This window comes from Sitophilus oryzae, unplaced genomic scaffold (genome assembly GCF_002938485.1).
Source record: "Sitophilus oryzae breed Bouriz unplaced genomic scaffold, Soryzae_2.0 scaffold_1500_pilon_pilon, whole genome shotgun sequence".
Classification (NCBI taxonomy): Eukaryota; Metazoa; Arthropoda; class Insecta; order Coleoptera; family Curculionidae; genus Sitophilus; species Sitophilus oryzae.
This window is the reverse complement of record NW_022146171.1, coordinates 933,010-958,734: the sequence shown is the minus strand read 5'-3', so window position 1 is coordinate 958,734 and position 25,725 is coordinate 933,010. Positions and strand designations below refer to the sequence as shown.

At 34.0% G+C, this 25,725-nt stretch overlaps 1 protein-coding gene across 3 annotated transcripts in view; it reads left to right on the top strand.

The window, feature by feature from the left end:
• LOC115878093 (glycogen debranching enzyme) overlaps window positions 1–25,725 on the top strand; it is an 85,124-nt gene that overhangs the window by 51,126 nt on the left and 8,273 nt on the right. For all 3 annotated transcript variants that reach the window (XM_030894451.1, XM_030894454.1, XM_030894455.1), the window contains 5 exons: window positions 2,521–2,828; window positions 4,280–4,441; window positions 21,246–21,496; window positions 21,556–21,741; window positions 24,457–24,684. In XM_030894451.1, coding sequence (XP_030750311.1) covers window positions 2,521–2,828; window positions 4,280–4,441; window positions 21,246–21,496; window positions 21,556–21,741; window positions 24,457–24,684 — 1,135 coding nt within the window. The remainder of the gene's footprint in view (window positions 1–2,520; window positions 2,829–4,279; window positions 4,442–21,245; window positions 21,497–21,555; window positions 21,742–24,456; window positions 24,685–25,725) is intronic.

The window sequence follows — 25,725 nt, the reverse complement described above, 5'->3', positions numbered from 1 at the left end:
TATATTAATAATAACACTTACTGAATACCTTAAACTTATACTTACTTTATACCTTAAAAGTTGGTTAATTAACTTTTGTAAACCAGTACATTTTCACATTATCTCTCTGCAGTACTAAAATTTATTATTTACCTATCGTGTGCTGTTATTTTACAGATACTGTAAACTATGGTCTGAGTCAACACATAATTTTCTCTCGAGTTTTCCTTCACTTAATTTTAAAGAACACGTAATAACAGTAACAGTTTAAAATGCAAAATATCTATCATTTCTATTTGACATAATTTGACACAAAATTGTATCCTATAATTTGGCAAGAATTTGACAACTCTCAAAAATCTTAAGACGAGTTCATATGCATCGGCGCCCGTTTCTCGTTTATCGTTCCGTCAAACCAATAATATTATATAATCTGTCATTTTTGAAATAAACCAATAAAACTGGTTAAAAACAACAAGAGATGACGCATGACGGATTTATATATACCCATCCATAGTTAACTTAAAAATATTAGAAACTTTTTTTAGTTTAATAAATGGATTGGTATGTACGAAATCTTACATGAGAAAAAAAACAGAGTATATCATAGGATTTAACAACTTATTGCCCTGCAGAGTTTATACATTTTGTAGGGACTAGTTAGACCTACTATAATATTGTAAAATCCTAAAATTAAGAAATTGGCGCTTATCATATCTTTCTTTTTTATCATTTGCCTTATTATTTCTTACACACAATAATTAGTTCAGTCATTGGGGATCAAAAAAGGGGCCTGCTTGGAAAAAAGTCCGGAAGTTTTCCTTATCGTCCACAGGTTTATAGGTTTTGGGGTCACTAACTAAAAACCATAAAATGCCCATTTCCAGACTTGCCGCCGACGCCGCCATCTTGCCCAAAATCGGTATTTTGTGAATATCTCGAAAAATATGCGTTTTTCGCGAAAATTTGGGGAGAACAAAATTAAAGAGAATAAAATTTCCTATAAAAAAGGTTTTATGAAAATTTTCGCTAAAGTCAACCGTTTAGGCACAAAATCCCTGGAAATTTTACAATTTTGCAATGAATATGATATATATTATGTATAGTCGATTTTCCGAAATCAGATGTCGATTAGGGTTCACTAAAACTAGTTTTAGTTCAGTTTCTTCAATTTTGTCATGAAACAGTGGCGTATCATTAATTTATGAGTAATTAATTGTCGTGCTGGACAGCATTCATTGCAAACTTACCACCAGGTTCAGCATTGGTCTGGTTGTACCAACGATGCCGAAGAATGGGGTTGGAAGAAAACAAAAACAGGCATTACTTCAGTCGCAACGTTGAAAAATCCAGCTCCAAAATCCCTGTTGGCATTTTTATCCTCTAAATGCAAAACCAACAACTATGGTAAAGCCTGCGGATGCAGAAAAGCAGGATTAAAATGTTCAATGATTTGTGCATACTGCAATGGGAAATCCTGTGACAACGTCACTGAAGTGTCACTCGACGAATCCGATGAAGAGGAGTTGGACTTGCCTGTAGATATCCCTTTGGCGGCTGAAGATGAAGAGTTGGACGTATTGAGAGACCCCCTGATAAGCCCAGCACAGCAGACACGATCGACTTTGACATGAGCCAGATCCGTCGGGCTTGTGCAGATAAGTTAAAGTTTTTAATTTATCTAGTGGATTAGGCCTCCGGGGAGACCACGTTAAAATAAACGCGCATATACTTTACTTCTTGGGTGGTGTGGAAACAAGTAACATTTTCAATAATTAAAATTAATTATTCATAAATTAATGAGCGACTTAATGATACGCCACTGTTTTATGACATTATTGAAGAAACTAAACTAAAACTAGTTTTAGTGAACCGTAATCGACATTTGATTTCGGAAAATCGACTATACATAATATATAAAATTTTACGCAAAATTGTAAAATTTCCAGGGATTTTGTGCCTAAACGGTTGACTTTAGCGAAAATTTTCATAAAACCTTTTTTATAGGAAATTTATATAGGAATATTCTCTTTAATTTTGCTCTCCTCAAATTTTCGCGAAAAACGCATAGTTTTCGAGATATTCACAAAATAATGATTATGGGCGCCATCTTGGCAAGATGGCGGCGAAGGCGCCGGCGGCAAGTATTGAAATGTGCATTTTATGGATTTTAGTTAGGGACCCCAAAACCTATAAACCTGCAAAGTTGCAAAACTTCCGGACTTTTTTCCAAGCAAAAATCCCCAATGACTGAACTAAATGGATTGCCGATATACACTAGTTGCCACAGTACCCAAGGAACTTAATATAGGATACAATGAAAGATAATATGAAAGTTTCGTTTTTTAGATTAAAAATAATATATTACAAAACCATTATAGACCACTGTCTACATAACATACTTTGTCTGATTTTCTCTTGTTTGCATGATCATGTAATCACAGCCATAGGTTTCTACGTTACGCTCCAGATAAATTTTGTTTTAACTGTCTATCAGAAACTTAGAGTTTTAAGTTATTAACTTAATATTTATTTCGCCAGGTTTAACTGCCGTGATGCTATTTGGTGGTGGTTATATTGCATTAAATCCTATTGCGAAGAGGTTCCTGACGGTGTACAAATTCTCTCTGATAAAGTTTCTCGTATATTTCCCACCGACGACTCGCCAAATCAACCACCGGGCACTGTGGATCAGCCCTTACACGACGTAATACAAGAGGGTTTGAAAGTTCACTTCCAAGGTTTGAAGTTCAGAGAAAGGAATGCTGGTAGACAAATTGATGAACACATGACGGATGCAGGTTTTAATAATCAAATTGGCATTCATCCGGATACCGGATTCGTTTTTGGTATGGTTTGATATACATACATCGCCAAAATTATTGCATATAACGATATTTTTATTTTATTTTCGAGCTAATATGATTCTTTTTATATTTTTGTACATATTGACTTACTACACGACTAACTAATATAAAATTAGAAATCTAAGTGCAACTAGGCTGTTATTATAATTTTATTTCATAATGAGTGAAAATCAACAAAAACAAATTTCATTTTAAACAGAAAATATTGAAAACGATTTTAATTATTTCTCACAACTAATAGTCTGTATTACCTCCTCGAGCCTCAATGCAATCTGTGAGACGGCGTGGCATGCTCTCAATTAAGTTGTCCAGAAGATGTTGAGGAATGGCTTCCCATGTTTCGCGCTCAGCAATTTTCAATTCATTTAAGGTACGGGGGGGGGGATCATTCCTTTTGGCAATATGGCGTTTTAGCGTGTCCCAAGCATGCTCGATCACATTCATATCTGGAGACATCCGTGGCCACCACTGTTTTCCCCTTATACCCTCTTCCTCACAAAATTCGCGAACCGCTAAAGTACGATGGGGAGGAGCATTATCGTCCATGTAAACAAATTCATCCCCCACTGCCCCTCGAAATGGACGCACAATAGGCTCTAAAAAGTCTCTAAGATATGAGGCACCTGTCATTGTGCCACCAATAAAAACAAGAGGAGTTCGAGCTCCGTGCATTATACCTGCCCATACCATAATACTTCCTCCTTGAAACGGGGTTGAGCGTGCTCGTCTTCCAGATGCTCTCCAGATCAAAGTTCGTCGCAAGCTAGGCCTATTCTTGTTTCATCACTAAACATGACGAAATTCCAATTAAGTCCATTTGCTCTCATCTCCTCAGCCCATTGTAGTCGCGTAATTTTGTGCTGTAAATTAAGCTTCGGAACACGTAGAGGCCTCCTTAAATGTAATCCTCTGTCATGGAGTCTTCTTGCTATGGTCTTTCTTGAAACATTTACTCCTTCAAGGCGAGCTAACTCATTTTTAATAGCAGTACTAGAAAGTAGGGGATTGCGTCGTGCAATTAAGGATATTTGACGGTCTTGCACAGCAGTAGTTGCACTCTTTCTACCTCTTCCAGGCCGGTCTGTAACCTCGTTTGTCTCTCTGTTGAGGCAGTGTTACTATTCTGACTCTATTAAACTGTGAAATAATGTTTCTAGGCATTTTAAGGCCAAAACAATGGTCAAATTTCTTCTGAAACCCAGGAGACTACAAATCGAATTGTGCAAGAATTTGTAATAATATTGGGTCTGAACGATAAACATTGTTTACCACATCCATTTTAACAAAAAAATATTTATTACAGATTATCAAAGCTATGTATAAAAAAGATTCTTTAAATTTCTTTCCGTATATTTTTAAACGATATATGCAATAATTTTGGCCATGTGTGTAGTTAAATATTTGGATTTGGAGTAAAATTTGTATTTTTATAGGCGGTAATCAATGGAACTGTGGGACGTGGATGGATAAAATGGGTTCATCAGATAAAGCTGGAAATCGAGGGAAACCGGCCACTCCTAGGGACGGATCTGCTGTTGAGTTAGTTGGTTTATCAAAGGCAGCAGTTTCTTGGTTGTGGGAATTAAATCAAAAAGGTAATTCTGATAGCATATGGCAAACTAATGTTGGGCTGAAATACCGGGTGCGTCTCAAAAGTGGCTCACTCCTATAACTTTTTTTGTTTTTTTTTTCAGATAAAAAAAGGAGATTTTGTATGTTAGTATATGACATTAGGATTGATTGACGTATTCAATTGTTTTCGGTCACTTCCTGTTTCACCGGAAATGACAACAACTTTTGGTTTTTAAATGGCACCCTTTAAATTTCAATCTAGAGTGCCATGGCTGTTTTAAAAACACTAATTGTTAATCAAGGATCCTTAGAAAAATAGATTTGATCCTCTAATGTTTTTAGTGTCTTGTTCTGGCCGGTTAAAAAATGCTAAACAAACATCGTATTTTTAGTCATATCTCAGTTTTTTTCAAATGGAAGAGGGTGGCCCATTAGCATATTTGGAAAAAGCATTTTTTATGAATAATTTGATACCACACACTTGGTATTTCGAAACAAATTGTCGTTATGAGCCGCATGTTACAATTTCAAACAAACCATATGCGAAAATGTCAAAAGTTGACATATGATATGTCATTCTATTCAGAGTGTTATTTTATATCAAACAAAGCAAAAAAATACCGACGGTTCCATTTAAAAATCAAAAGTTGTAGTCATTTCTGGTGAAACCGGAAGTGACCGAAAACAATTGAATGTCAATCAATCTTAATTCATGTCATATACTAACATACCAAAACTCGTTATATCTGAAAAAAATAAAGAAATTATACGGGTGGGCCACTTTTGAGACGCACCCGGTATATAGTTTTAAAATGTATAATCAGTGAGTGAAAATATGATTTTGACAGTCGACTTCTAAAGTTTTAGTAAAATCAATATTCTTTTGAATTATAATGACATACAGTTGATAAGATCGTTTTGTTTTGTTTTGCTGTCATTATTGTCATATATTCGTTTGCCTGGCCGACTATACATGTCGGCCAAAGAAGAAAGCTTGATTTTCATGCATACGTTGTCCGACGATACGATGATACGATATTAATTTTATTGGCTGAATTTAAACACTTCGATTGGTTAGACGATTATGCAGTTTTTAAACTTATTGCATTTTCATGCCTCCGTTCATCGGATATATCATTTGCTTGTGATTGGTGTCATTTTATATGTTCATTTCCACAACGATTTCGCTATATACTTATAGTCTAAGAGCTAGCAACGTTTTCGAGAGAGAATTTTACGCAAACTTGTTCTTTAATATATTTTTTGTTATGCTTTCTTGAACAGAGTGCGGACTGCGGACCGTCTGGCTGCCGGTAGACGTCACGTTCACTACTGCGTATCATATCTGTATTCAACATCTGTTCACTACTGTGCATAACAAATTCGCCTTATATTTCAGAAACTAAGGGGCTAGGACAAACCTTTGTGTAGCATATTTAGTTTCATAAAAAAGTACTAAAGTAATGTGAAAATCGCATCATTGTATCTCTACTCATAAACGAAAAATCCCATAAAACATCCGAAAATGGGATACCATGTACAGATGTGACGCCCAGTAGTGAACCGCAGTAGTCTACCGGCAGCCAGACGGCCCGCACTTTGGTCAGGAGAGCATAGCAAAAGATATATTAAAGAACCAGCTTTCTTAAAATTCTCGCTTTCCCGACGGTGCTAGCTCTTGTACTATTATATTTTTATTAAGGTTAGATGAAACTTGTCAAGAAAATGTCAAAACGTCCGTTATCGTACGATCTTTCTCCGTTGACGGGCCGGAGTAAACAATTTACGGATATGTAAAAGTGGCGCGAAAACGCTGTGACCAATCAGAGCGCCGTCGGACCATCGTATCAACGGATAACGGACTCATGAAAATCAAGCTTTAAGCGGCATATTATCAGATATAAATTTCGTCTAACTAGAAAAAACATGACATTGGCAGTTGTCTGTCGCTTTAATTTACAGGTAACTCTTATTTTTTGTCATTTTTTATTTTGTCTTGTCGAAATCTTTCCTGATTCGTTGGATAGGGTATAACTAGATTGGACATTTTATATATGTACAGGGTGGACCATTTTGGTTGTTTCTATAGATACCCTAGATACCCTATAGAAACAACCAAAATGGTCCACCCTGTACTAATAATAATGCGGTTTAGTACATACTGTGCATTTAGGATATTTGCACTTTTATTTAGAAGAAAGTTTGTTTCTCAGACATTTTAATTTTTGATCAAAGTTACTGAACATCAGGGAGCTGCAAATTTATTTTTTATTTTTTATTAAACATTCCATAGAAATTAAGATAAATACACCTTTATAGGCAAATGTTAGCGTTATTTGAGGCACCATCAAAGAAAGCAATATACGCTTAGTCCCAGAGATGTTATAGCTTAATTATTTTGCCATACAAGGGAAAAACGAGAGTAGTCCACGCGTAATTGAAAAAAAAAATTCTCTGTTAGAAAAATATGTTATCCATATATTAAAAGAAAGTCCCTTACTAGTTCTATGACAGAATGACCTAAACTAACCTTGAATGTTTTCTCCCATCGTGTATAAAGAAGTTTCACTTAAAAAATTAATTGGTTTTTTAATAGTTTGTTGGAATGCAGATAATATCAATAAAATATTAAATTTTATGGGGAACATATAGGAAAATCAATAAAAGTTGGCTAATGAAGCTCTATTTTTTTATTGATTCATTTATAGACCGTCTTGCCGATCAAGCCTCCGTGGAGCAATGTTTCAGGTTCAATCTAGCAAGCGGAGAGACCTGAGATCGAAACCTGGCCGGGCAAAACTATTTAATTTTTATTATTTAAAATACTGCTGATGTTTATAGTTTACTGCTAGTATAAAAATGGAACTATTTATTCTATTTTTAATCTCCGGTATTAATGTAAATTGATTGTTTATGGGCTATACTGTTCGTAAGGAAGAATAATTTTTTAAATCATTAACTGTTGATTAAATTAAGATGATATATTAAATTATTGTTATAATTAGCAAGATATTCCATGGCCGAATAATACATTTATTTGCTAGAAATAATATTAAATATTTCTTCATTTTTACCGTAAATGAATTTGAAACGATTATTTGTTTAGTGAATAGATTTTGTTTAAACAAATGTGTAAATATAAAAAACTATTGCCTCATGTTTATCAGAGAAGCCCGGCTGGTATTTGCCCGAGTTTAACCGAGTTCTTTTTCGTGATTCCCGAGAGCCCCTTTTCGGTAAAGTATTTAAGGCGCGACAAACGCCACAATTAGGATATACTATCGTATACCGTTCTATTAGTTACTTCTGTTAAGAGCTCCTTACTACCGCTATACCTACCGTCTCCGCTTTCCGTCTATATCAAGATGTCCTCAGGGGGGTCTTTTCTGTCAGTTGTAGAGAAGGAATTGCTAGAGGAGTTTGACGCACCGCAGACGGGGCCGCCACCACACCATCTATATGTAGCGAGTATCAGGGGAAGGAACTACCTGTTGAAAATTTCTACACCGACTCATCGCACCGTATTGGCAAGTTCCCCCTCGATACCAACAGTCGCTCCGACACCAGTCCATCAAGCAGTCTCAAAATCGGCTCAGACGGAAGAACCCCTATATTATCATAGTCCGTTAGTGGATCCTTTCGAGGACTCTTTTCGGTCCATATAGTAGCACCAGTCCACCGAGCCTCCCCGTATACCAGTAGAGAGAGGCGTCTATCGGTAATGTGGTCAGGGGCCGTATTCTGTAACGATCTTACCTATCGATTCGGTAGAATTTGTTTGTTCCGAAACACACGGAAATTCCACCAAATCTTCGGTTCGCGTACCGAGAGCTCTATTCGTCTCGGTAACGTATAATAATTCCATTCAACGACACGTTTTTCTATCAGGAGTTTGACAGTTTCGAAAAAGGCTAGAATTTGCGTCTTATTGCGAAGCTTATATTATAGTGGAAATGATAGTAGATGTAAAGTGTTGAATAAAATGAAAATTTGTGATATTTGTCAGGGATATGGATCTAATCAGAGCGCAGAGGTTGGTGAACAGGCTAAGAAGAGCACCAAACATATACTTTCGTTTTAGGAATATGTTGCATTTTATTATATTTATATTGTGAATTAGGGGAAATAGGGAAATTTATATTGTGAATTAGGGGAAATAGGTGAAATTAGGGGCTTTTTTAATTTAGAATAAATACAATTAAGTTTCAACACAAGTTTTAATATATTATAACTCTAAAAAAGTTGTTTTAAACATTATTTTAAACATTATATTAAACAAAATTGAATAAAAAAATCACTCCTTCTTTATACAGAGTGGCGCACCTCATTCGCCTCGGTTGATTATACGAAAACGGAAGGATGTAGAAGCAAAATATTTTATGGATATACACATCGGGACAGGTCAACTCTGTGTATAGGATTTTAACGTGTAAGACAGTGATGTAGGCAGCTTAATGGCAAATCAAATGTATTAAAAAGAGAAAAAAGTTGGGTGGGTATAGGTGGGAACATTTCTTCTGAGCGGTATTGCCAGATTTTGCATCAAAATTTCAAACCGCATAAGTAGACGTTTCAAAAAAATGTGGCATCTAGGGTTGGATCTGGATTTTCAACAATTAGTTACTCATTTTACTACAACTGTAATAGATTACATTTAGCTTAAATATATTATCTTCATTTCAGTAGTATACATGAACATTTTTAACATAGTTTATTTTATTCTAATTTCTTTAAGACTACGATAATATACTGGTCGGCAAGAGAAAATCTTGGGTCGTTTATTTTAGTCATCATTTACCTACATGTCTAGAAGTGAATCGCTATGGCAATCTTGTAAGTCGGGGAGAGAAAATTATTACCTATCCACTTAATCCGGAGCTCAACTTCATACGCTTGGGAAAATTCTTGCTCTTTTCTCTTTGTTCATTTATACAATTACAGAGTCTATAGACTCTGTGCACGACAATCGGCACCCAAAGCCGTGTGTACATTATCGGTTATATCATTAAATAAACTAACCAAAAAATATGCTGTATTACGTAGTAAATGGTGCAAATTCTATTGTCAACCATTCTAATCAGTATTAAATAATAATGGAGTGAGCCAGTGTGAAGTGAGACATTAAATGATTGATTTTTTGTTAAATTACGTGGTATAACTTAACACAATGATGAATCGTTTAATGTTTCATATGCACCTCCATAATTATTTAATCTGTAATCATACTGATTACATTGTTCAACAACAGAACTTGCAACTAAGGATGTACGTGTCTACGTAATAGTGCATCAGCATCTCTCTCAATATATCGTATTGTACTGAACACGTTGACACACGAGAATCAGCAACCAAAGCCGTGTGTACGCTTCATTAAATAAACTAACCAAAAAATATGCTCTATTACTTAATTACGTACATCCTCAGTTACATAATAGGACCGATAATCAATTAATTACATAATGTTGTAAATATCACAAATTCTATTGTCGACCGATCCGGATTAAGTGGATAGGTAATAAACTTCTCATTTTTCTCCCGTATTTTATAGTCTTTTTCTCTTTCAGATATCGTATTGTACTGAACAAACGTTGACTTTATTCTTCATACACACGACAATCGGCATACAAAGCCGTACGTTGTACGTTTTATTAAATAAATTAACCTTTTTGTTTATTTATTGGTTCGTTTATGCTTTATTTAATGATTGATATTATTTTGTCAAGTTATACCACCAAGTGCTATAAACTAGTACAAAATTAAAAAACTTAATTTTAAGTAAAGTTCTTTGAAATATATCTGTATTACTATTATGAATGAAAACTCTTATCCATTTTTAATTTGGAATTATATTAATTGCCATGTGTCATGTTTTTATTATTATTGTCAATTTTCTGCGGATAGCTGATAAATTAATCTATTGTCAATTCAATATGATTATATTATGATGTTCAAATACCATTTTGTTATTCATAAAAACGGCCTTTTTATTACTTCTCTGTCATACTGATCCATCAATAAATATTTCTTACGTGTTGCAGCAGACCAGCAAAATTTATTAATTTTATGGTCCTTTATATTTACTCATCCCTGATTCCATCCAATTATGGCCGCTGATGAAGCGGGAGGTAGACGTTCGCTTTCGGTCATAGGCGTACTGAAAACTAAAATTTCTTATCCTCGTATTCAGAATTATAAATAGCAATAAAAAGGATAAAGATAAGTAAAACTTTATACTGATAAGTTTGCTGTACCAATATTAAAAAAATTGGTAGTAGGAAATATTATTTCATAATATTATGACATGATAATGTTATAATGTAATACTATAAAGTAAAGTAAAAGATTTGAAGTTAACATCTCCTTTTTGCTGCCAGGGCTAATTTGGACGGGGCCTACTTTGTTTACGCGGAATCCGAACAGCGGTCCTCGGTCAATGACCGAGCAAGTGTCTAAATCGACTCTTACTCACGAGATATCCGATCTCATCCGGCCTTGAACCGGCGTGAATGAGCAGTGTGTGTCAAAATATTTTACACTTTTGCCTTTATTGGACAACAGCACGATACAGAGTTTCGAACTGGTCACCCGTCTATCCACTAGTATCGCCTTACGTCGCTTAACTTCGGTGTTCTAATGGGAACCGGTGTTTCGACGTAGCTGGACCGTTGGTTGCCCGTAATACTATAGCTACAACCGTTATAACACTAGTTATACCACCCCGCATAAATTCAGTATTATTATAAATAAGTAATTTATTTCACACCCCTTAAAGTGTAGCACAATTAGAATCATAAAAACGATGCCCACTTAACAGTTACATAATGTTTATAATGTTAATTTTAAAGGTCGTTTTACATAAAAATTTGTTTATCTGTTTTATTTATGATACAAAACCCGCTTGATCATAAAACTTTTTGATCATGTCGATGAGTTTTTTTTATATTGAGTATGTATGGGGCTTAAGAAGCAGCGTGGTGAAGGCGTTCCACTGTTCGCATCTTAAACATTGTCAGCTGTCATAAAAAAATATTATTAAAATTCTAATAAATTAAATTTTACAGAATTCATAAGCAAAACTTTTAAACTAAAATTGGCTGTAATACTAAATCTAAATGAAAATAAAATATTAGTACGCCTATGACTCAAGAGTTTGGTTTGGTTTGGTGGCGACACGTGCGAAGAGATATGCATGGCTTCCACATTTCGAGAGGCGGGGTGAGACAAATCAAGTGGTGGGAGAGAATATGGCCGTAGATGCCAGGTCTAGGAAATATTCCCTAACATTAAGGTTTCTATCCAGGAAATACCTTTTTAGAAAGCATATTTTTGGACACAATTTAGTGTCCGTATTTAATTTGTTTTCTCAAACTTGGCATTTCTAAAAGTATCATCAGATAAATATTTTAAAAGAATATTTTTTGTTGGTTGATTGACCGTGCCAACCAGGCTTCAGGAAATTTTCAAAACTTCATCTGGCAACACTGACAGTATCGAAGTCCTAGAACGGTAGACAGAAATCAAATCAGTCGGATTTGAAAGGGGTTGGGTGTACATCATTCTACAATATATTTACGATTTTGAAGGTTATCCATACATCTCGAGACGTTTAATCTTTTAACAATAAAAATAATTAAACGTCCGGTTGTATCTATACTGCTCATGTTTTTGTTGCTGTTTCAGCATAAGTTAAAACAAGCATTAAAAAAATGACTAAAAATCAACTTTAAAAAAGGACAATTAGCAAAATAATTATAAAAAATTAAATCAAAGGTTCAAAAATACCTCCCTGTTGTGCTTCGCAATAGCCAAGACGGTTATAAAACTCTGACCTAACTTTAGCTAACATAACAGCGGGGATATTTTCTAACGACTGAACGATTTTTAATCGCAGCTCGTCAATATTCATGGGTCGTTCATGGTTATGGCCATAAATGGAGTTTTTTACATATCCCCACAGAAAGAAGTCATTGGGCGACAAATCAGGAGAACGTGGTGGCCAATTAATTGTGCCTTGTGTGGAAATTAGCCGATTGGGAAATGTGGTTTGAAGGAACAGATTTACGTTCCGCGCGTTATGCGCAGGACAGCCATCCTACTGAAACCACACTTCCTCAAAATTGATTGGCAAATTTCGAACTGCTGGTACAATTTGGTTTTGTAGCATATCCAAATATTTGGCAGATGTTAACATACCATCAATAAAAAAAGGCCCAATGATATGATTTTGCAGCATGCTAGCCCAAACATTTAGTTTTTGTGGATATTGTGTCCGCAGTGCCATACTAAGGTGCTTATTTTCTCGAGACCAATAACGTACTATCGAAGGATTGTGGTAGCCATGTAAGGGAAACGAGCTTTCATCTGAGAATAATATATTTTCCAGGGCGATCTTGAAAGGTGAACACAAAACGCCCAATGACCTCTTCCACACTAGACGAAATGTAAAACCATTTAACGATATGCACCTTCTCTTCGGTCGTATAAATAGCCATTTTTGAAACACTTAACGTACATACCGAAACAGCTAGGCGAAAAGAATGATGCAAAAATAGTTTGGATCTCAGGTGATCTATTTCCTTTCCCCACCTTTTCATCTACATAAAGGTGCGTATTCACTATCCGAACGAACGAATGCTACTATCCAACGAGCGAACGTCCAGTCTTGTTCGCGCGGTTCTATAATTCTCATTCGTTTGCGAACGTCTTTGATATACCGAATGGAAACAGATGAGGGAGCGAACCGAATGGCGAACGGCCACATGCATTCGGTTTGCTGTCCAAATATACCGAATTTCATTCCTTTGTTCTTTCGGATAGTGAATACGAACCTTAACATAAAGCACCGCCCCTCTCAATGCGTTCTCCCACCATGCTTATGCTTTACCTTGCCCACACCCGTAAAAACCGGCAACACTGTATCGGTCGCACCGGCTTCTCACCGGCCCCTTTTGATGCTGTCTCTCTGTCTGTCAACCGGTCATTTATATTATTCTCTGTCTTACACGTTAAAATCCTATACACAGTAATCAAATGACCAGGTCGGTATGTGGGGAGGTAATGTGCACATTATAAAATAATTTTACAGGGTGTTTCAAAAGTAAGATCTATACCAAAGTTATATTTTTTCTTGTGGAACACCCGATATTTTATTTCATTTATTATAAGGGTACGAACATAGTGGAGGCAGGTTTCTGCTTTCCGGCAACCAGCGCCGTCTCTGGGGACCTATTCTTGACCACTCGCATCTTCAAATATCGCTCGCATCTCGCATCTCCTAAAAGCCCATATAACAATACACAGATGTGTAACTTTGCGTATATGCATCACGTGTATTGTATATGGCTATTTCGGAGATGCGAGAAGGATTCGGAAGTAGATAATTAAGAGGAAATTTACCTGATTAACTAACCTAACCTAACCAAACCATATTCGAACGCCGCGCCCGCCTCGCCGGGGCCGCACATAGGTGTATTTGGTCTATAAACCTGGCCAAAAGTGATATTTTTTTATTTTCATTTTTATCTTAACTGAATACAAATCTATAAATATAAATGTAAGCACGTTTATTAGTTATTAGCTTTTTTAAGTCGTAAGTTGACTATCAAATAAATAATATATTTCAGTTAAAAGTATGAATTATCTTGAGTGTATTCTGAATATTTCTAAGATTATAAAAATAGTGGAATTGTTTGTAGTGCTTTTTTTGCAAATTGTTCATAATAACTGTCATGATGGATACAGAGCCAGCTTTGTTTGTTGGCTCTGTTCTGTTTTATGCCATATTTTTATTTTGAAACGTTTCCTTCTATTCTATTTTTTTATAATGTTTTATATTTAAAAAATCAGTGGCATTTTTATAAGGTGTAAGACTATTCGGCAATATTCCGCATGGAAATTAGTATCCGTTCAATGCTTAAAGTCTCCAGCATTGGAATATGCACAAAAATCTTGCCAATATTTGCCACTGCCAAAAAAAACATTGATTTAAATAGATTCTTAAAGGAAATAGTCTTTACCCTATTAACACCCATCCTCGCTCAAATATCGTCTATAATATACAAATTACTTTCTTGTTCTAGCATCCTCATCCAATTGCTTGGTTTTGCACAGAATGGCCCTATTTGATCGGTGGAAAGGGTTTCAGAGTAGAGGAAAAAATATTGTGTAGGAAAAACAAAATGGGGTTCCATATTAGCAACCTCTCCTCTAATTAATAATTAATATTACTAGCAAAAAAGCAAAAAAATCATAAAACATAATTTTGGCCAACTTTTAGTTCTTAATACCCCCTGTGCGCCGTCGGCGCGTGCAAAAGCAGAAATAAATAAATTTTCGTTCCGGTAAAAGCGAGAACGCCGATGAACGCTGGTTGACGGTGCCTGCCTGCTTTCACTGTGAACTAGCCGATTTGATAACACGCTTTAATTTTTCAAGGTTATAAGCGCGAGGCGGCGCGGCGCGGCGCTACTATGTAACCATATACAGGGTGTCCCAGAAATAAGTGCAAGTATTTTAACTTAACTGGTAGTATAGTTCAACCCCAGAAACACGCCTATGAGGTTTTTTTCTAAATATTTTTTTTTTGAAAATTCGAAATTTTTGAAAATATTTTGGAATTTTTTGCAATTTTTTTTAGTTTTTATTTAAAAAAATAATTTCTTGATAATATGGCAACATAGGTAGTTGATTAAATTTATAAGAAAGAAAATCCGGAAAAGATCCAGTGGTTCTCAAACAAATCTCGAAGTATTGGAAAGAATATGTAAGGACCAAGAACTATTGACTACAATAAAACGACGGAAAGCAGCATATTTTGGTCATATTTTTCGAAATAACAAATATAGTTTCCTACAGCTGATCGTTGAGGGAAAGATTGAAGGATCACGAGGCATCGGGCGTAAACGGTTTTCCTGCTTGCGGAATTTGCGCCAGTGGTTTAATATAGGAGAGGCAAGTGCAATTATCCGTTTGGCTCAAGACAGGGAGGAATTCCAATTGATGGTCGCCAACCTCCGATGAGGAAAAGGCACATGAAGAAGGTTCTCAAAATTTTAGCAAAAAATCATTTTTTTTTGGAAATTTTCAAAGTAAAATAACTCCGTTATTTGGGACTTATTTGAAAAACGATAAAAAGATAATATGTTTCTTTTATCGATATCTACCACCCTTTAAAATACTTGCACTTATTTCTGGGATACCCTGTTTATAACAATACACGTGATGCGTATACGCAAAGTTGCGAACGATGTCAAGAATAGGTACCCAGATTGGCGCTGGCTACCAGTAAGCGGCAAACCTGCTTGCACTGTGTTCGCACACTAAGGGTTTAATGTTTAAAAGCTTTGGTTTTTGAAATATTTAAAGATATTTAAATATGCATGCTATAATAAAAAAGTTTGTCAACACCTTGTACAGTACTTTTCATAATTAATCCTTATGCTGAATTTGAAGCCAGAGAAATAAGCTTTACTAAACATTTTGATTGCTTCCTTAAATGTATACAGGGGTATCAAAAATTGCTGGTATATTTTAAATATTTGTTTTACATAAAAACTTCGTTATTTCAATTACAATACTATTTTTTTAAATAATTCGAAGCAGATTTAAATGCTCTTTCAAACTATATTAGGGTTTCCTATACCTATCTGGCTCAGATTTTGAATAAACAGCGATTTTTCAATGAAATTGAAATCAAGATGGCTGGTGTCGCCATGGCAATTTTCAAAATCGACATTAATTTGTAGACTTTATTTAAATTTATTACAGGTTATTTTTATTTAATTTACCTACAAAAAGGTTAATAAGTAAGTATTTATTATATTATCAAGAAAAATGAAGCAGTATCTGGTGGCATGGCGGAAGGAATAGATATCAAAATAAAAACACTAAATCACCACAATACAATAGTTATAAACTATTAGTTTATAATCATCTGCTGATGATGCTAACATGGTTAGCGAAACGCGCGTCCAGTGTAAAAGTAAAAGTGTTTTGGTGTATTGTGGTGATTTAGTGTTTTTATTTTGCTGTGTAACACCAAAGGTTCCAACCATAGACTTAAAATAAAATATAGACTGAGCATCTCATTCATAAATAGCTGGAACATGCGGTCAGACAATATCTTGTTATTGTTGTGTTATTGTTTTAGGTTATAACGAGTGCGACACGAGCGATAGATAGGTTGTCTCTGTCGTAACGGTCGTTCCCTGACGACTCTGCCGAGAAACACAACACTGTCTTTGGTTTCTCAGGTACACCTGAACTCTCCGTCTCATAGCCGGGTAATTTTTTTATTTTAATGAAGCTATAATTAAATTAAAAATATATCGTATTTAAACTTTTTTATATTTTATTAAGATTTAGGACAGGTTTTTTAAATAAAAGTTTAGAAAAAACGTCTTAGAGTCCAAAAAGGATAAAAATAATAAAATACACGTTATAGAAGAAATTTTATAATCGAAATTACGTATTTTTTGAAATTAATAATAGATTATTAATTTTAGTCAAACATTTACAACCCCTAATATTAATCAAAACAGGATCTATTCCACAGATATAATAGAATCGAGTGACAGGGAGAGAAAAAAAATATGATTGTTGTAATTTTTTCTCTGGTTAAGTGATGTCTTTATGTATAATGTAAATTAGAGAAAACATAAATCTGTTCCATTAAAGCAAGGAAGATGATAGGAAGTGGATAAAATGAAAACTACATTTATTTAACTCGGTACTGTCTTTATTATACCGGGTGCGTCCCAAAAGTGGCTCATCCCCATAATTTTTTATATTTTCAAATAAAAAACAAGATTTAGCATGTTAGTATATGACATAAATTAGGATTGATTGACGCATTCAATTGTTTTTGGTCACTTCCTGTTTCACCGGAAATGACTATAACTTTTAATTTTTAAACGGCACCCTCGGTATATTTCTACTTTATTCGATAGAAAATGACACTCTGAATAGAATGACATATAATATGTCAACTTTTGACATTTTCGCATATGGTTTAATTGTAATTGTAACATGCGGTTCATAACGACAATTTGACTCGAAATACCAAGTGTGTGGTATCAATATATTCATAAAAAAATGCTTTTTCCAAATATGTTAATGAGTCACCCTTGTTCCATTTGAAAAAATTGACATATGTATGATTAAAAATACGATTTGTACATCTTTTAACCGGCCTAGACAAGACACGAAACCTATTAGACGATCAAAACTACCGGTCACGTAACAACATAGGCTGGATGAGGAAGGCTCGGTCGACTGTACCCAGAAGTAAACATGTGTACAAAAAAGGTTGTTTGTCCGCGTTGAGATGTAAATAGTGTAGTCTATATTTTATTTTAAGTCTATGGTTCCAACCCTCAACTGTAATCAGGAATAGATATGTTACTAGTGATTGGTATTATGTGTTATGTGAGGACAATTGCTTGTTGGCCTGAAAGGTTTATGCTCAAATATATCCAAATAGGAATTTTCTTTACAAGCGTTCTTTTGAAAAGCTACTTTTCCTGTTTCGCAGAGCTGATAGTGTGGCATATGAAAAACCCGTTAGGCAGAAACCTGTCGTTGGAAGTGAAGACAATGAATTTGCGACACCAGCCATCTTGTTTGCCATTTTATTGAAAAATCGCTTTTTATTCAAAATCTGAGCCCGATAGGTATAGGAAACCCTAATATAGTTTAAAAGAGCATTCAAATCTGCTTCGACTTATTTAAAAAATGCATAGTCTTGTACTGTACATCTGCTGGATCTGTGTCTATGAAAGGAATGCGGACAAAAAACAATTAAATAAACAACAATATATTTGATACGTCGACTTGACGAGTACGTTACCGCAAATCGCTCCGCCCACTCATTTTATTGGCTACTTGCAAATTTGTCGAATTTTTATTGATGGGACGCGTCGTCTAATTTTTTACGAAAAACATCGAGAGAATATCGTTTCCCCTCTCACGGATACCCCGTAGCTACAGAACGGACAGGCGTACTGTATTTGAAATAACGAAGTTTTTATGTAAAATAAATATTTAAAATAGACCAGCAATTTTTGATACCTCTATATACTTTAAGGAAGCAATAAACTTTTTTAGTAAAGTTTATTTCTCTGGCTTCAAAGTTAGCACGAGTATTAACTCTGAAAAGTAATGTAGAGGGTGTTAAAAGACTTTTTTATTATAGCATGCATATTTAAATATCTCAAAAACCAAAGCTTTTAAACATATTAAACTCTTATAATAAACGCCTTATTTTACGTCCAAGACTCTAAAAATGAAATAAAATACCGGGTGTTCCATAAGAAAAAATATAACTTTGGTATGGATCATAGTTCTGACACACCCTGTACATTTGAAAATTATTTTAAATTATGCAAATTGGCTCTCTACGTAAACCCATAAAAATTTTGTTTCTACATCTTATCGTATAATAAACCGAGGCGAATGAGGTGAGCCACCCTGTTTATATACCGATTTGGTCATGTTAGAAGTGTGGTCTGGATTTTAACGTGTAAGACAGTGATGTAGGCAGCTTAATGGAAAATCAAATGTATTAAAAAGAGATAAAAGTTGGGTTGATACATTTCTTCTATGCGGTATTGCCGGATTTTACAGCAAAAGTTCAAACCTCACAAGTAGGCGTTTATGGAAAATGTTGCATCTAGGGTTGGAACCTTATTTCTCACAATTAGTTACTCATTTCACTACAGATCTCGCAACAGATTATATTTAGCGTAGATATATTATCTTCATTTCAGTAGTATACAGGGTGGCGCCTCTCATACGCCGCGGAAGTTCATGGGAGAACGGTAGTTTATATCGAAACGAAATTTTGGCAGCGTATGTAGGTTAACTGAAAGCATTTTAAAAAAATATATAGAATTATACAGGGTGTCCCCAAAAAAAGTTACACATCAAAGTTGTGTTTTTTCTAATGGAACACTCTATATATTAATTGACTTTCGGATTCTAGGAAAAAAATAAAGGTGAGTTTTATTAAAGGAGCATATACCTTAAATCTAAGGATTTTGACATATTTCACATTTTGTGAAAATGAAGAGTAAATTTTAAATTTCGATAACAGCTACCCAAATTTTAGTTGACCTTGTATAGCCTGATATTTAATTACAGTAACCATTGTATGTTAAACCAAATTGAAATTTGACCCGAAAAGTAATACAGGGTGAGACAAAATTAATATGGAATATTAGTCACTTTTAAAAGCAAGTTACTCCTTTATTTTAAATGGAACACCCAGTATTTTTCACTGGTGTTCAGTAGGGAATTTATTATATATCTTAAAAATATTATTAAGGTTGCCTACCCCTTAGACAAAGATTTTCCCAGATATTTTAATTTTTATGATTTTGCGTCAGTAAATCTTTATTATTTGAAACAATCTAGGTGGCTGTGTGATATACCTTTTGTTAATTTAACAAAAATTAAAAATTGTAGAGTAAAATACTCAAGGGTAATAAAAAGATACACATTTAAAACATATTTAATTGTTACAGAATTAAAACTAGATATAAACCTATAATTATGCGACAAAAATTAGCTAGATGAAATCAAATGCTCAAAATGCTTCCTTTCCTGTTAACTGCATAAAATGATTGTCTTTTCAAAAGGATCTTTTCATTTTAAAAGGCATATGTGGAGTTCTAACTCGAAAACCAGCTACAATAATTTTCATTCATATTGTCGAAACTAGTTGATCGAGTTTTGTAAACACTGTCTTTAACATATCCTCCTAGAATGCACACTTCATTCACCAACTATTAGAATCATATCAATTCTCTCTGATGTAGGATAAATTTGCATTTTCGGCAAATTTCTGAGAATTTTTTTTGTTTTAACTGACACAAAATGATAACTAGTTGTTAAAGTTGGAATAATTACACAGCTATGTTGAAATAACGTCAGACATATCACAGCCACCTAGATTTTATCAAATAATAAAGGTCTAGTCAGATCAAATCATGTAAATGAAAATATCTAGGAAAATCTTTGTTTGAGGGGTAGGCAATCCCAATAGTATTTTGAAGAGACATGAATTCTCCATTGAATATCGGAATAATATACTGGGTGTTCCATTTAAAACAAGAGAGTAACATGCTTTTAAAGGTGACCAATGTTCAATATTAATTTTGTCTCACCCTGTATAACTTTTCGGATTAAGTTTTAATTTGATTTAAAGTACAATAGTTAATTTAACTACATATTGGGCTATACCGGGTAAATTCCATTTTAGGTAGCTTTTATTGTAATTTTAAAATTGTTCTTTATTTCTGGAAAATGTTAAATATGTCAAAAACCTTACATTTTAGTCATATACTTCTCTTATATAACTCACCTTTATTTTTCTCCCAGAATCCGAAAATCAATTAATATATAGGGTGTTCCATTACAAAAAACACAACTTTGATATGTAACTTTTTTTGGGGACACCCTGTAGAACTCTATATATTTTTAAAAAATGCTCTGTAATAACCTACATATGCTCACAAAATTTAATTTCAATATAAACTGTCATTCTCCTTGGAGCCTCCGCGGCGTGTGAGAGGCGCCACCCTGTACATGAACGTTTTTAAAATAGTTTATTTTTTTCTACACAAATTTTTATACAAACGTGAAAACGGGCAACACTGTATGCCACTTTTTATTTTTTCTGTTTCTCTGTCAACTGGTCATTCATATTTATCTCTGTCGCATGCATTAAAATACAGACCACGCAGATGAAGTGACCAGCGCTAGTATAATTTATTCATTGTGTCTAATTTTTTAAGCACTGTATGGTTACTTAAATAATATGATTTTTAGGTCACTATCCTTATGATGGCGTAGAAAGGCTACACAAAAACGGATCCGTTACTAAATGGACCTTTAAGTTTTGGGCAGATAAGATCCAAGAAAACTTCGAAAAGAACTTTTGGATAGATTATGTTACTCCGAACGAAGAACCACGACCTGATTTGATCAACAGAAGAACTATATATAAAGATATATATGGTTCTTCTCTGCCTTGGACTGACTACCAGCTTAGATGCAACTTTCCTATAGCAATGGTGGCTGTAAGCAAGAAAAAATATTTTCTGTCTAATAGATATAATACATTTGATAATATTTTTAGGCTCCTGAACTGTTTAATCCTCAGCATGCTTGGGCAGCTCTCGAACAGGTGGAGAAATGTCTTTTAGGACCTTTGGGAATTAAAACTTTAGACACAAAAGATTGGAATTATCGAGGGGATTATGATAATTCAAATGATTCTAATGATATACACACTGCCCACGGATTTAACTACCATCAAGGACCTGTAAGAAAAACATATTTTTTCCATAGCAACTGTTAAAATTGCCTTATATCTATCAAAAATAGTAGATAAAATTAAATAAAATAGTAGATTAAATGCAAAAAAAGCAGTGCAAAGAAATTTCACATCTTCTGGGCTTAAAATTTTTGACTTTTTCGGTTTGTAACCGCTACATGACCGCTTCAAGAAAGCTATGAGATTGCTATATCTACAAAGTTTAGATGTTACTATACTACTACGGAAATTTAAACGGTATAGCTTATCCTTAAACCTTAAAATATCAATGTTTTCATTGACCAGTATTGTACTTTTTAGCATTGAATAGAACGACCATAAACTGGCTGCATTTTCTTTGATTTTTCAGAAAAATATGCTAAAAGTATGTTTTCACTTGATCTTTCATCTCGCACGTTTTTTAATTGCTTCCATTTTTGAAAATTTGTGTATTCCTTTTCATAAGTTATTCGGGATTTAAATGGAAGTAGTTTGGATATGGCGTTTGTCGCCTCAGCCCGAATATCTGTTGGTAATTTACTTATTTCGTTTTGAGCCATTTCTGGCTCCAATTCAATCAGCAATCGACACGAAAGAGAATTAAAAAATATAGACTCAAAACCAAAGACAAACTAATAAAAAGAGACTGACAAATCTCATGGTAAAGAGTGGGACCGCGTTCCCGTAGCGCAACTCAGAATAACAACTTTGAAAACAATTAGCAGGACCATGGCAGGACGTACGTCTTTATTGCTATCTTTCTTTATTATGTGTGCTTTGTATGAAAAAGAAAGAGATAGGTATAAAACGTATCGTAAGACATTATCGCACATTCTGGCTGGCGGAAAATTTAAATTAGCCGTTAAGCCAGTATTCTTTCATTCTGAAACTGAAAATTTTCACTTAAACTGATTTATTCCCTATACCACGTAAAGAGAACGTGGTGTAAGGAATAAATCAGTGTAAGTGAAAATTTGCAGTTTCTTTCAGAACGGAAGAATACTACTATTATAAGGGAAATTATAAAAAAAGCAAAAATTGTACTGTTTTATAAACATATTTATTTATACATAAAAATAAATAAACTTTTTATAATATGATAACAAAAAATAACAGTGTTTTTTCCACCCACCTACCAATTTTAAATGCAGAAGAACTGACTGTTGCAGGAAACGATCGGCCAATTTTTTTAAACGGCATTAAAAATTTTATTTTCGAAAAAACTGCCTAATTGCAATAACAAAGTGAATATCCAAGCAAAGAAGACTTTACGAGAATCATGATCCTGAACCATTTTCAAGTTCAGTTTTAATCCTAAAACAAACGTAAAATAGGTATATTAATAAAGTTTCTGGTTACTATAAACCAGCTATAAACTACCTACCCAAAAAATGAAAAAAATTAATTGTATTAATTTGTTATGTTAAGGGAGGTTCGAAATATTTTTGACACTACTACTTCTACTTTTTTCTTAATAAGATTATAAATATAACTACTTACTTTTATTTTACCGGGTGTCTTTAAATAATACATATAAAAAATAGATGATACTGGCTCCTGCAGCAAATAAAATAACAAATAGTATAACCTAAAATTATAAGTAACAAAATATAAATACACAAGAATTCCCTATCCAAGAATATGGATAGGGAACAAAGGAATTTGTTCCCTATCCATATTCATAAGTCAATAAAATGGAGAGTTTAGAAAAAAAGGTAAATCACCAAAAGAAAAATTAACAAACATGACAAATTGTCATGATGTTGTCATCTTGGTTGTCATGATGACGAAAACGAAAGGCGATTGGCGCTTGTTCTAATTTCTATTTAGAAATTACGTTTTATATGGCTGCTTCTTTCTCTCTTGTTATATTAGAATGAGATAGTGGGCCCAATAGACGCAATGCGCAGATCAACATCAATAGAACGAAATTTTGCGTTCTGAGTTGCACTACGGGAACGTTGTCCCTCTCTTCGCCATTTAATTTGCCAGTCTCTTTTTATTTGTTTGTCTATGCTCAAAACTGATAACTAAAGAGACAGCTTTATTTATTTGTCAAATTACATAGAAACCAACGCCAACCCAGCACAATATCTTTTTACTTGTAATAAATACCTTGAAATAATAATTTCTGATTTTTTTTAAAACGTAAAGCTTGATTTTCATGCATCCGTTGTCCGACGATACGTTGATACGATATTAATTAATTTTATTGCTAGAAATTAAAGGCTTTGATTGCTTAGAAAATAACGCAGTTTTTAAATTTATTGCATTTTCATGCCTCCGTTTATCGGATTGGTGTTATTTTATATTTTCGTTTCCATAACGATTTTGCTATTTTACTTATATTTTTATTAAGGTTAGATTAAATTTGTCAAAAAAGTGTCAAAACGTCCGTTATCGTATGAACGGGTCCGTTGATGGGCTGAAGTAAAATATTTACGGATGAAAAGTGGCGCGAAAACGCTATGACCAATCAGAGCACCGTCGGACCATCGTATCAACGTATAACGGATGCATGAAAATCAAGCTAACTCGCTATGGAAAAAAATATTGTTTTATACACGACGATAAAATTGCATTATCGTCTCCCGAATTCATCGCGATTTCATCGCTCGTGAATTAATCTTTTCGGTCGACGATAAAATACCATTTTATCGTCTTGTATAAAAATAACTATTTTTAAACAAGAACTTTTACTTATTTTTCTTATTTGTGTTTTAGGAATGGGTGTGGCCAGTAGGATTTTTCCTTCGAGCCAAACTGATATTTGCGGCACAAAATGGTTTACTTCAAGAAACTGTAGCCAGTACAAAAATTATTCTCGCAAAACATCTGATCGAATTACAAACCTCTCTTTGGCGCGGATTGCCTGAGTTAACCAATAGTAATGGTTCATACTGTAATGACAGTTCCAGAACTCAAGCGTGGAGCATGTCTTGCATTTTAGAGGTAAGCTAACTAATCCTACATTACTTTACACTATTACAAAGTAAAACACTAAATCACCACAATAGACCAAAACACTTTTACTTTTACACACGCCGCGCATTTCGCTAACCATGCTAGCATCATCAGCAGATGATTAAAACTCCAAAAACCAGTTTTAATCATCTGCTGTTGATGCTAACATGGTTAGCGAAATGCGCGTCCAGTGTAAAAGTAAAAGTGTTTTGGTGTATTATGGTGATTTAGTGTTTTATTTTGCTGTTGTAGCACCAAAGGTTCCAACCCCCAACTGTAATTTAAACTATTGTCCAAAATAAACTTTTTGGATTGCCTTTGGATTGAAAAAAATTCTAATAACAACTTAATGTTCTTTGAATATACAGAGCTCTACACGTTATTCGTTGCGGAGTATTGTAGCTAATGGGTCATTAAAGGACTAGATGCAATTTAAAATAATTTTAAGTTGTGTCAGAAATAAATACAAAATATCGGAGTTTTATTTATTTAATGGAAAACTCTGTATATTAGTATACTCTTTGTTTCTACGATTAAAATAAAAATACATTTTATTAGAGCTTAGCTCACTTAATCTTTTTGTTTTTCAATTATTTACATTGTTGTGAAAAGGCATTAACAATTGAGGAAAAACTTGATAAGCGCCAATTTCTTAATTTTAGGATTTTTTAATATTATAGTAGGTCTAACTGGTCCTTAGAAAATGTATAAACTCTGCAGGGCAATAAGTTGTTAAATTCTATGATCTATGCCTAGTAAAAATATAGAATACACGGCAAGAACCTGATAACTAGCAGCCGTTCAGTGCCCTCTTGTGAAATCAGTGAAATGGCGCTTATCATGTTTTTCCCCTGGACCCTTCAATTTTTATTATTAATTTATTCCTGTAGGTGTATTTAACTTTGTAAAGCTAAAAGTGCAGTGGAATTTTTTAAATGTATAGAAATATTTAAATAGTTTTTACAAATAAAGGGTAAGGGGAAAACCAACAGTGTCCATTTTGTAGGAATTTTAAAGTAATCAACTTAA